At 40.1% G+C, this 13,403-nt stretch overlaps 1 protein-coding gene across 6 annotated transcripts in view; it reads right to left on the bottom strand.

Moving 5' to 3' along the window:
* LOC144594591 (E3 ubiquitin-protein ligase rnf213-alpha-like) overlaps positions 1 to 13,403 on the bottom strand; it is a 141,337-nt gene that overhangs the window by 110,914 nt on the left and 17,020 nt on the right. For all 6 annotated transcript variants that reach the window (XM_078401331.1, XM_078401326.1, XM_078401328.1 and 3 more), the window contains 3 exons: positions 10,776 to 10,931; positions 8,795 to 8,958; positions 2,259 to 2,527 (listed from right to left, as the gene is read on the bottom strand). In XM_078401331.1, the coding sequence (XP_078257457.1) occupies positions 2,259 to 2,527; positions 8,795 to 8,958; positions 10,776 to 10,931 (589 nt within the window). The remainder of the gene's footprint in view (positions 1 to 2,258; positions 2,528 to 8,794; positions 8,959 to 10,775; positions 10,932 to 13,403) is intronic.

Genomic DNA, 13,403 nt, shown 5'->3' with positions numbered 1-13,403 from the left:
ACTGCCTGCTGAACCTGCATGCTTCCTTTCATTGACTGATGCACTAGGACACCCAGATCTCGTTGAACTCCCCCTCCTCCTAACTTGACACCATTCAGATAATAATCTGCCTTTCTATTCTTACTTCCAAAGTGAATAACCTCACACTTATCTACATTAAACTGCATCTGCCATGTATCCGCCCACTCACACAACCTGTCCAGGTCACCCTGCAGCCTTATTGCATCTTCCTCACAATTCACACTACCCCCCAACTTAGTATCATCTGCAAATTTGCTAATGGTACTTTTAATCCCTTCGTCTAAGTCATTAATGTATATCGTAAATAGCTGGGGTCCCAGCACCGAACCTTGCGGTACCCCACTGGTCACTGCCTGCCATTCCGAAAGGGACCCATTTATCCCCACTCTTTGCTTTCTGTCTGTTAACCAATTTTCTATCCATGTCAGTACCCTACCCCCAATACCATGTGCCCTAATTTTGCCCACTAATCTCCTATGTGGGACCTTGTCGAAGGCTTTCTGAAAGTCGAGGTACACCACATCCACTGACTCTCCCTTGTCAATTTTCCTAGTTACATCCTCAAAAAATTCCAGTAGATTTGTCAAGCATGATTTCCCCTTCGTAAATCCATGCTGACTCGGAACGATCCCGTTACTGCTATCCAAATGCTCAGCAATTTCGTCTTTTATAATTGACTCCAGCATTTTCCCCACCACTGATGTCAGACTAACTGGTCTATAATTACCCGTTTTCTCTCTCCCTCCTTTCTTAAAAAGTGGGATAACATTTGCTATTCTCCAATCCACAGGAACTGATCCTGAATCTATAGAACATTGAAAAATGATCTCCAATGCTTCCACTATTTCTAGAGCCACCTCCTTAAGTACTCTGGGATGCAGACCATCAGGCCCTGGGGATTTATCAGCCTTCAGTCCCATCAGTCTACCCAAAACCATTTCCTGCCTAATGTGGATTTCCTTCAGTTCCTCCATCACCCTAGGTTCTCCAGCCCCTAGAACATTTGGGAGATTGTGTGTATCTTCCTCAGTGAAGACAGATCCAAAGTAACGGTTTAACTCGTCTGCCATTTCTTTGTTCCCCATAATAAATTCCCCTGCTTCTGTCTTCAAGGGACCCACATTTGCCTTGACTATTTTTTTCCTCTTCACGTACCATTGATCAAGAAATTGCAATATGGAAGATCCATTACTGCTGGTCCTACCATTGAGATTTTCTAAAATAGCCCCTTGGTCAAGGCATCAGAGCTCTGCATTAAATAGAGGTGAACCTGTTCAAGTGGTTAGTTAAATGGAAGCTCGCCATCTCCGATAATGAGGCAACGTCAGCAGCATGCCAGAAGCAAGATGAGGCCACTGAGCAAAAGGGCAGGATATTGGCTAACGTAATAGTTTGTGAAGATGGAGTGGATGGGAAGAAGATGTTGTCATAAAATTAAGCAAAAAAAAAAAAAAAAAAAAGAGGTTCAGAAGTGATTGCAAAAGACCAGAACAGCACAAATGGAGACAGGCAGATTCATGTACCACTAGCACTGGGCTTGATCAGACAACAAGACGAGAATTGGGTACTCCAGTTTCTGACCATTTTCCAAGTGATATAGAGTGGGATTTGCTTCATCTTCACTGGGTCACCATGTTCGTATTTATAATGTTTTATTTTTGGCATTAGGAAGGTTTTTGGGTGGCGCAGCGGTGAAGTTTCTGCCTTACAGTGCTTGCAGCGCCGGAGACCAGGGTTCGAATCTGGCTACGGGTGCTGTCTGTACAGAGTTTGCACATTCTCCCGGTGAACGCGTGGGTTTTAACCGAGACCTTCGGTTTCATCCCACACTCCAAAGATGTACAGGTTTGTAGGTTAATTGGCTTATTATAAGTGTAAATTGTCCCTGGCGTGTGTAGGATAGTGTTAGTGTGCAGGGATCGCTGGTCGGTGCGGACTCGGTGGGCCGAAGGGCCTGTTTCCGCGCTGAATCTCTAAACTCAGAGTTCTGAGTTGGGCTGCTGTTGAAGATTTAACTTATTTTATCCACCTGGACAGGTTCAGATTAATGTAGGAGAAACTGCTTCTTATCAGTTGACCATGCACAAGCTGGATTAATCTTTTTCTTGATCAATTTGTCTGCCACAACTGAATATATGAAACTTACACTTATAAAAATTACTTTTCTTTCATAACTCATATGACTAAGCTCAACCAACAGCACTACTTTATTTTTGATGTACAAGTTGAACATTTACCTCTCCTTCATTAAAATCTACCCAATTTGTCCCAAATGCAAGTCTTCTGATGCACTTTTTAAAATGATGTATTTGCAATTTAAACTGCTTGAACGTTTCCCTATCCAGGGAAGACAGGAGTCCAAAGATTTCTTCCAGCATAGCTCTCTGTCCGGTCTGCATTGAATGCCAAATTTCCCTGGGAGATGATCCAAGTGAAAATAAGTCTCTCATAGCTCTAAATATCGACATCTCCGGGAAGTTCATGATGCCATCATACTGGTGCCATTCTTAAAATAAAATAAAAATTAATTTGAGAAACAAAAATTGACTGAGATTACAATTTCAAAACACACCTCTGCGATAGGACTTTAATCATTTTAACTAAAGATAGACACAAATAGCTGGAGTAACTCAGCCGGTCAGACAGCATCTCTGGGGAAAAGGAATAGGTGATGTTTCAGGTTGAGATCCTTCTTCAGACTGACAGTCAGGAGAAAGGGAAACGAGAGATACAGATGGTGATATACTGTAGAGAGATATAGAACAAATGAATGAAAGATGGGCTTGTATACACTGGAATTTAGAAGGATGAGGGGGGATCTTATTGAAACATATAAGATAATTAGGGGATTGGACACATTAGAGGCAGATAACATGTTCCCAATGTTGGGGGAGTCCAGAACAAGGGGCCACAGTTTGAGAATAAGGGGTAGGGCATTTAGAACGGAGATGAGGAAGAACTTTTTAAGTCAGAGGGTGGTGAAGGTGTGGAATTCTCTGCCTCAGAAGGCAGTGGAGGCCAGTTCGTTGGATGCTTTCAAGAGAGAGCTGGATAGAGCTCTTAAGGATAGCGGAGTGAGGGGGTATGGGGAGAAGGCAGGAACGGGGTACTGATTGATAGTGATCAGCCATGATCGCATTGAATGGCGGTGCTGGCTCGAAGGGCTGAATGGCCTACTCCTGCACCTATTGTCTATTGTCTATTGTCTATTGTTTCCCTTTCCCCTGATTCTCGGTCTGAAGAAGGGTCTCCACCCCGAAATGTCACCTATTCCTTTTCTCCAGAGATGCTGTCTGACCCGCTGAGTTACTCTGAGCTTTTTGTGTCTATCTTCGATTTAAACCAGCATCTGCAGTTCCTTCCAATTCTTATCATTTTAACTACTATAGATGGAAATGCATTTTACATTTAGTTAGTAATTAATTTTCACAAAATGTTCCTAATAGTTCATGAATATGTTGGTGGTGCTGAATTCAATACAAGAAACATGTTCATCATTACCCAAGGATATTAATAAAAGATTTGCTCAATTTTACCAGAATTTATACACATCTAAAACGTTAATAGACAATAATAATAAAATTTCAGAATTCCTAGATAATTGTAACCTACCACAATTAGCACTGAGGGAACAAGAGGAACTGGGAGCACAAATTACTTCGAAGGAGATAGAAGACACAATAAAAACACTAAAGAATGGAAAAACACCAGGACCAGACGGATTCAGCAATGAATTTTATAAAGCATTTTACGACATAGTTATTCCACGATTACAGAAAATGTATACATATGCTTTTAAAGAGCAAAGCTTACCTGAAACACTAGCAGAATCAACGATTATATTAATACTTAAAAAAGATAAAAATATAGAAGAACCAGGATCATATAGAGCTATTGCTTTGTTAAATACGGATCAAAAAATAATAGCGAAAACACTAGCCATTAGACTAAGCAGGTACGTTAGTAGACTAATAAATGAGGATCAAACAGGATTTATATCTAAGAGACACTCATTCAATAATTTGAGACGTTTGCTTAACATAATGCACTCACATAAACCTCATGACCAAGAGTTATCCATCATCTCACTGGATGCAGAAAAAGCGTTTGATCAAGTAGAATGGGATTATATGATTAAAGTATTGCAAAAATTTCAAATGGGAGAGAACTTTATCGCATGGATAAAATTATTATATAACAAACCTACGGCTAGAATATTAACTAACAATATATTATCCTCGAAATTTGAACTATCAAGGGGCAATAGACAAGGATGTTCATTATCACCGTTGTTATTCGCTTTGGTAATTGAACCCCTTGCTGAAAAAATAAGAACACACCCGGATATTTATGGTTATAACACAAAATATTCGAATAACAAAATATCCCTATATGCCGATGATGTACTACTGTACATCACAAAACCACAAATTAGTATACCAAACATATTAAATTTAATTGAGGACTTTGGATCCTTTTCAGGATATAGAATAAATTGGAACAAAAGTGAAATTATGTCGATAAATCCAAAAGACTCAACACACCTCCGGAAATTCCCTTTTAAAATAGCTACAGAAAAATTCAAATATTTGGGAATTGAAATTACTAGAAATTACCAGGATATGTTTAAAGCCAATTATAATCCCCTACTTAAGAAATTAAATAATTTGATTAAATTCTGGAAAACACTTCCGATGTCCTTAATAGGCAGAATAAATGCTATAAAAATGATTTTCTTACCACAAATCCTATACCTATTTCAATCAATACCTATATATCTTCCTAAAAGGTTTTTCAAAAAATTGGACTCAGATATTACAAATTTTATATGGGATTATAAATCCCATAGAATACAAATAGCACACCTTAATAAACGAAAAGAGTTGGGGGGTCTAGCGCTCCCTAACTTTATGTATTATAATTGGGCAGTAAATATTAAAAATATGATTCACCTGCTGGACAATTCTGCCCATCAGGCGGCCTGGATCTTAATGGAAAAAGGGGACTGCTCCCCGAGTAATATAGGAGCGACTATCCTCTCACCAATAAATCTGAATAATAAAAATTATAATAAAAATCCAATTATACATAGCACAATTAGAACATGGAAACAAATAAAACAGAATCTAAAATTAAGAAACTTATCTCTTTTAATACCAATAGTCAATAATCCATCGTTTAAACCATCAATTATAGACAAATCATTTATACAATGGGAAAGAATGGGAATCAAATCGCTCGAAGATTTGTATGAATTGGGAAAATTACTATCATTTCAACAAATACAACTGAAATATAATTTGAAAAATAACCAATATTTTAAATATCTTCAAATTCGTGATTATCTGAAAAAATATACAAAAGATTATTATAATATGCCTTCCGACTTACTGGATGAAGCAATGAAGACAAAGGCGGAATCAGCTAATCTAATATCGTATTTATATAATATCATTTTAAACATAGCAATACCCACAACAGATGGAATTAGAAGAGACTGGGAACAAGAATTAGCTATAAAAATTTCAAAAGAGAGTTGGGATAATCATTTACTACAGGTGCATAAATGTTCGATCAACGTACGACATACGCTCATCCAATTCAAAACATTACATAGATTATATTATTCAAAAACTAAATTAAATAAAATCTTCCCGAATGTTTCACCAATTTGTGATAAATGTCTGTGTCAAGAAGCTACTATAGCGCATTCTTTTGTTTTTTGTACAAAAATCCAAAAATTCTGGTATGAAATATTTGATATTTTTTCAAAATTAATCAAAATAAAACTGGTACCAAAACCAGAATGGATCATTTTTGGAATATCGGAAGGTAACCCTGAATTAAACGTGTTTCAGAAGAATTTATTTAATTACGGGCTAATAATGGGAAAAAAGCTCATACTGAAATTCTGGAAAAATGCGCCCACACCAACAATAAAAATGTGGATATCAAATATGTTTGAAACACTACATTTGGAAGAGATGAGATTCCTCTTAGCAGGTAAAGCAGACCAATTCCAAAAGACGTGGTCTACGTTTCTGGACCTATTACAAGCATGAGGTGCAATAGTAATTTTACAAAGAAATAAATAAATAAATGGTATCAGGACCTGGTAACGGGAGGTAAAACAACAAAACAGACTTGGTTGGTAGTCCCCTTCCTGCGGAGTTTAATGTTATAATAGAGCGATTGTTTCTACTTTTTTTTTTTTTTTTTTTTTCTTTCTTTTCTAGGGTCTACTTTCTTACTTTACTTCCTTCTCTAACTTCTTTTCCAAGGGGCTTTCTTTTCCCAACACTCTCTTGCACTTCACGACTCTTGCGCACTTTCTTTCTTTACTTCTTTACTTCTATCTTTTTCTTAAAGCTCAAAAAAAGGAAGCGGTATAAAAAATGTATTAAGATATACCTGTTGTATTATTGTAATTTACCGTACTTTTAATAAAAAAAAAATAAAAAAAAAAAAATCAAAAAAATCAGTCAAAGCCATTCATGACTGACAATATTCACCACTGTTACCAAAAACGATAATTGTGCATTGGTTCACGGAAAGCCAAAGATAAATATGTTAGTGACTAATATGAAACAGAAAAGTACATCACGTCTGCACCAACCATGATACCAAATTAAACTAACCACATCTGCCTGTATGTGGTCTGTATCACTCTATTCCCAGTGTAGCAAGGAACTGCAGATGCGGGTTTACACCGAAGATAGATGTAAAAAGCTGAAGTAACTCAGCGGGTCAGGCAGCATCTCTGGAGAAAAGGAATAGGTGATGTTTTCAGTTGAGACCCTTCTTCAGGCTGCCTGCCTGTTCATATGCCTCTCTAAATGCCAAATGTGGCTTGAATAAAAGCAATATGTTACTGACTCCAAGTTGCAGAATATAGTTCAGCGTAATTTTAGTTTGGAGAAACAGACCCGTCGACCCATCGAGTCCACACTGACCAGCGATCACTGCACATTAACACTATCCTACACACACTAGGGACAACTGTAACATTTATACCAAGCCTACAAACCTGTACATCTTTGGTGTGAGGGAGGAAACGGAAGATCTGAGAGAGAACCCGCGCAGGTCACGGGGAGAACGTACAAACTCTGTAGACAAGCATCCGTAGTCAAGATTGAACCCGGGCCTCTGGCGCTGTAAGGCAGTAGCTCTACCGCTGCACCACTGTGCGCATGAAGAATATTGCAGAATGTAGACCTTAGATATCGATGGCACTTGACAGTTTCATTCGAGCACCAATCCATTTGTCCTCTCCGCTCAAAGATCCACAAGCAACAATCAGTTCAAAGCCATATCAGTAGTGGAAAATAAGTTAACTAATGGGAGCTGGGTTTATGAGAACTACCTCTCAACATCCTTCAGCTCATCACATTTTCAGCCAAAGTGATGATCAATGCTACCACTTTTATGATAATGCCATTACGAAACTTTTCTTCTGCTAATTCACTCCATGTGATCGAAAGAAAGAACCAATGTGTTGGATACACCAAAGGCAAAGGGTCACAGCAATATGTGAACCAAGAGCCAAAGACCTTTCATCCAGAAATAGCCTTGTCTCTAGCTTAGTTTAACAGTACAACATCGGCACCTACCCACAATGTCGAAAATCGCTCATATCCAACTTTCATTGTGAACAGAATACACAAATCCAATCTAGATAATTACTCCAATCATTCACAATGTGATGGAAGGCCTTGTTGACAATACTCTCAAGTACGGTTCCATTTTAGACTTTAATATTTTTTTTGCACTATGTGTTTGCACAACCATCTTGGACCATTCCACCGTATTGCACCTGCCATTGTATTTGTCATTATATGTTGCTGTTTACTCTGAGACTTTCATGTGAATAGAGTCACAGAGTCATTCAGAGCGGAAACAAGTCCTTTGGCCCAACTCGTTCATGCTGACCAAGATTCCCCTTCACATTTGCCCACATTTTCCTCCTAAACCTACCGTCTTTGTGCCTGTCCAAATGTCTTTAAAATGTTGTTATTGTACCTGCCTCAAGCACTTTCTCTGTCAGCTCTTTCCATATACGCGCCACCCTCTCTGTGAAGTTGCCCCTCATGTTCCTAGTAAACCTCCCCTCTCTCTTTAAACCTATGCCCTACCGTTATCAATTCCCCTGCTATTATTATTTTATCTGCCCTCCTAATATGCTTCTTAAGTAATCTTCTTAATCCCCTGTACTCCTCCAGAGATACACATGATCCCAGCTGCTTGTACCCGACCCATGCCTCCTTCTTTTACTTAACCAGCGACCCAATTTCTCTCGTCATCCAAGGTCCCTTGCAAGTGAAACATTGCACCCTGGTGTTAATGGCAATAAACTAATTTAACAAAGCGGGCTTAAATTTACCAGCAGAATTTAAAGCCTTCATTTTTGGAATGGGAGATTATTTAAAATCAAATTCGTTCCTCAAACTTTAATTTAAGAAAAGTCCACCTTCCAATGATAGGATATGTACCGCAGAACTGCAGATGCTAGTTTACACCGAAGATAGACTCAAAAAAGGTGGAGTAACTCAGCGGGTCAGCCAGTATCTCTGGAGAAAGGGAATAGTCTGAATTCTTCAGACTGCAGAAGGGTCTCAGCCTGAAATGTCACATATTCCTTTTCTACAGAGATGCTGCCAGACCCACTGAGTTACTCCAGCTTTTTGTGTCTATTTCCAATGATAGGATACAACTTTCTTTTCACATTGTCTTTCATGCACAGTAATGAAATCAGCAATATCTTAGTGTTGCTTACCTTCTTCACGTAGATCCGGTGGTATGTGTAATGTCCGAACAGCTATTTCCTCAATACTTCTATGTCCTTTATCTATACTATAATGATATTTAATATCGTTTCCTTTGTAAAAAGGTTCGATAAACAAGCAGCTGTGCAAAAGTTGCCCATTTTTGTCAAGATTCCTAAAGGATGAAGAGGAAATTATATACATTGAAAACAAAATGATAAAACCATTTGATCCAGAAAATGACCCTGGGACAAATGTTAATTTTGTTTGAGGATGTTGTGGGTGAGGGGTAAAGAGTGCAGAGGCCGGGGGGTGAGGGGCGGGGAGGGGGTGAGGGTCTGAGATGGGGAGGGTGTTTTTCGTTACAACTAGTGCAATGTCCAAAACATTTTGTGTAAAATGTGTTTACTCATAGGGAAAGTGCATTCGGAGCATTCCTCTCTGACAATAATGGGGGAGAAGGTTGGTGAAGTGCAGGGGTGGGTGATCAAAAATTATATTGAGAGTAAATGACTGGGGGTTGGAAAGGATTGGTGTAGATGGGATCAGGCATAGGCTGGCATGGGGTAAATGGTAGGATGGGGAAATCACAAGGGAGAAGATCAGAGGGATAGGGAGAAGATTGTGGGAGAGGCAGAGGTGATCACTGAGGGAGGAATGATCAAGGATAGGGTTGGGGTGCAGAGGGAAAGCAAGGCTTGGTTGGCGAGGAAAATAAGTATGTGGGAGAAGATAGCAGTGGAAGGGAGAAAATAGGCTGGGGAATAGACATGGCCATGAGAACAAGCACATGCAGTGGCAAAATAAGCAGGGAATAGGAAGGATATCAGATAAGAGGGGATGGGTTGGACATCAGAATAGATCATGATGGCAGTGGGCAATAGGAGAGAAATAGAATGAAGATTGGTGGAGTTTAGTTTAGAGATACAGTGCGGAAACAGGCCCTTCGGCCCACCGAGTCCGCACCATCCAGCGACCCCCGCACATTAACACTATCCTACACACACTAGGGACAATTTACATTTACACCAAGCCAATTAACCTACAAACCAGAACATCTTTGGAGTGTGGGAAGTAACAGAAGATCTCGGAGAAAACCCATGGAGGTCACAGGGAGAATGTACGAACTCCGTACAGACAGCACCCATAGTCGGGATCGAACCCGGGTCTCCAGTGCTGCAATTACTGTAAGGCAGCAACTCTAACGCTGCGCCACCGTGGCCGCCCAGGGAGAGATTTGACGGGTCATAAAAGGCATCAAAAGGAAGAGGAAGGGAGTAGACTGTAGTCATGGGCCTTGGTGTATTATTGGGAAGTCAGTTGCTTGTGATCACCGAGAAGGTTAACCGCATAGCTTGGAAGAAAAATAAACCCTCTGGGTCAGCCGCACTCTCACTGTCCTACCTAGGATCTTCTCTCCACACTCTCTCCAGCTTTCCCCTCCACACTATTAAGAGTGAACCCCCACCCTTGCCCGTAATTGGCATTCCGGACTCTCTCCCCATTTCCATGCAGAACGCTTCTTCAACTAACATTAGACAGGTCCATGGATAGGAAAAGTTTAGAGAAATGGGCCAAACACGGGTTGCTGGGGCATCTTGGGCTGTTGGGCTGAAGGGCCTGTTTCCGTACTATCGTGCTCTATGACTCTAACTTTCATGCTCGGAAATTTTTAGGTGCTTATCATTTGACCAAAGTCTATTGCAATTTACTTACTAACAAATGAAATTTATTTTTGCTGGCAGTGATTTACCACTACTTGGTAAAACAAATGTCTATTAACTAAAGCTTAGACAACAGTTGAGGAGAGGTGTATATTATATTGGCGAGTAAACGAACCCCGGGGAATATTTTATCACATATTATTTTTCTTAAGACCGCACGGTATGCTTTTCTCTTTCTTAGATAAACTAGTCTGTCCAACATAGCCTTCAGTCCAGTAAGCTAGTACATCGCCAAATGCACTGTGCACACATTTATGTTTCACCTTACCCGATGGAAATAACTTCAGGCATTTTGAATCCATCCACAAATTGTATAAACACTTTGTCCTTTTTTGGGTTAAACGAAACTTCCTTTGGAATTATAACATGGCTATGAACAGCAAACGTGTATGGTGCAACTGGAATTAGCCGGACTGTTGATTGGCTGTAATAAAGAAACAAAAAATAATATGTCCATTAAAAAATGAAGGCAAATTCAGTGGTTTGTTTCAGCAGACTATGACCATAGGCATTTGAGAGCCCTTTTCCCACTAAGACTAGTTTATTCGGCTCTGCACAGCGGTGGAGTTGCTCCCTTACAACGCCAGAGACCCGGGTTTGATCCTGACTGATCCAGGGTGCTGCTTGCACGGAGTTTGCACCTTCTCCCTGTGACCGCGTGGGTTTTCTCCAGGTGCTCCAGTTTCCTCCCACATTCCAAGGACATGCAGGTTTGTCAGTCAATTGGCTTCTAGAAATTCCCCCCTGTATATGAAACTGGGATAACAGAACTAGTGTAGGGGTGATCGTTAGTCGGCGAAGACTCGGTCAGCCGGATGGCCCGTTTCCACACTGTATTTCTGAACTACACTAAACTAATAAGAGCAAACCATTGTCAGAGATTGATGATAATGACACCAAACTGCTGCCTACTTACTAATAATGCTGCTGGAGATTATGTAACATTAATAAATGAGCATGAAAACTCTCCCAGTTAGTTACCCTTATTAGCAGAAACACAATTCAACCAGAAATGACTGACATTATGTTGTTTTATTGGCATTTTAATTAATTTACTAAATGAGATTCAAAAAAACATTGTTCACAAAGTTCATGATTACAGGAATAATATGAAGGTATCACAAAATGCTGGAGTAACTCGGCAGGTCAGGCAGCATCAACCCCAATTGTTTATAACATTGTCTTTTCAACCCTTTGAGTTTTATTTGAGAGGCCCAGGCTTAAATGGTGAATCGAACTGCTTATGTTGATCTCGAAAAAAAAAATCAGATTGACAGTAGTTCCACTTTCAGTTATCCGAGCAAAGTTAAAAAAAAACAAATTTCCAGTGGAATCCCTTCTTACTTCATTTTTAAGTTAGAAAAGTTAAATAAAACAATTTGTGTGGGAGGGAACTGCAGATGCTGGTTCACACCAAAGATAGACACAAAATGCTGGAGTAACTCGGCAGATCAAGCAGCATCTCTAGAGGAAAAGGAAGAAAGGTTTCAACCCGAAACATCACCTATTCCTTTTCTCCAGAAATGCTGCCCGACCCGCTGAGTTACTCCAGCATTGTGTGTCTATCTTCTGAATAAAATAAATTGTTGGTCTGTGGGAAAAGGACCCCAAAAAGCTTGCATTTTTGCAACATATTTCATGTGCCTTTCAGAATCTCTCAAGATGCTTTACAAGGAAAATGAGTATTTTCAAAATGTGACCATTGCTTCAATATACGCAGCTAATCGATAAATATCGAGTTCCCATAAATAACAGTCTAATAATAACCACGTCTGATTTTATAATGTTGATTGGAAGAAAAATATCACCAGGACCCATGATATAATTTCAATGCATTTCCTGAATCCTAAGATGGGATGCTACAAGTTAGCGCAAGATGAGTCCACACAATGTCTTTTTACTGTTCCATCTGAACCATAATTGTTGGCAAAAGTCCAAGGTCCAAAATAAAGTACATTTTCCACAGTTAATCTATGTTGCATTACTTATAATAATAATAATAATCCATTTATTTTATATAGCGCCTTATCACATGCTCAAAGCGCTTTACAAAAACAATTAACATAGAAACAAACAGACAAACTATCCTGACGGAAAAGCGGCGAATACTCAACGCCAGCGTCCTCTCACGTCAGGGTCCGGCAGTAGACATTAAAAAGCACAAGACACACAGATATAATTTTTTACACAAAACAGCCATCACAGTGATTGCTCTAGGCATACCCTCACTGTGATGGAAGGCAAAGTCTTATCTCCTCCTCATTCTTCTCCCGTGGTGCCACGAGGTGATCGAGGCTCCCAACCTTTTGAAGCCCCCACCGGGCGATGGAAAGTCTCAGGGCCGAGCCGAGCCGAGCCGGCCGATGAAAGTCCTGAGCCCCCACCGGGCGATGTAAAGTGCTGCGGCCGAGCCACGCAGGGCGATGAAGGGCCTGCGGGCGGGTCGATCGTACCTCGCGCTTCGGGGCGGTCGAAGCTGCTACGGCTGGAGCTCCCAAAAGCCGGTCGCCAGCCAGGGACCTGCGAGCTCCCGATGTGTAGGAGCCATTTATGCTTAATTCAGTTATTGTCATTGTGTTATGGTTGTGTTTTAATATTTCTAGTTTATGTCTTTTTGCCTGCTTGTGGGTGTGACAATGCGTAATTGGGAGTGTCTAGATGGGAGGAGGCTAGTGTGTCGACAGAGGTTGTGGGTCAGTTTAGACTCGGAGGATGGTGAGCATACAGTTCTTTGCCACACGCGCTCGTACCATGCGCTTGCACCAGCTATATTTGAAAGAACCATACGGTAATAACTGCAAGAATTTCTAGATATTGTTTGAAGAAGAAACAGTTGATAAAGTACGGAAACTGATGAATTACTCTATGATTTGTGCTACTTTAATAAAACCAATTA

The sequence above is a fragment of the Rhinoraja longicauda genome, chromosome 6 (genome assembly GCF_053455715.1).
Source record: "Rhinoraja longicauda isolate Sanriku21f chromosome 6, sRhiLon1.1, whole genome shotgun sequence".
Classification (NCBI taxonomy): Eukaryota; Metazoa; Chordata; class Chondrichthyes; order Rajiformes; family Arhynchobatidae; genus Rhinoraja; species Rhinoraja longicauda.
The sequence above is the reverse complement of the archived record's forward strand: the minus strand, read 5'-3'. Positions and strand labels throughout refer to the sequence as shown.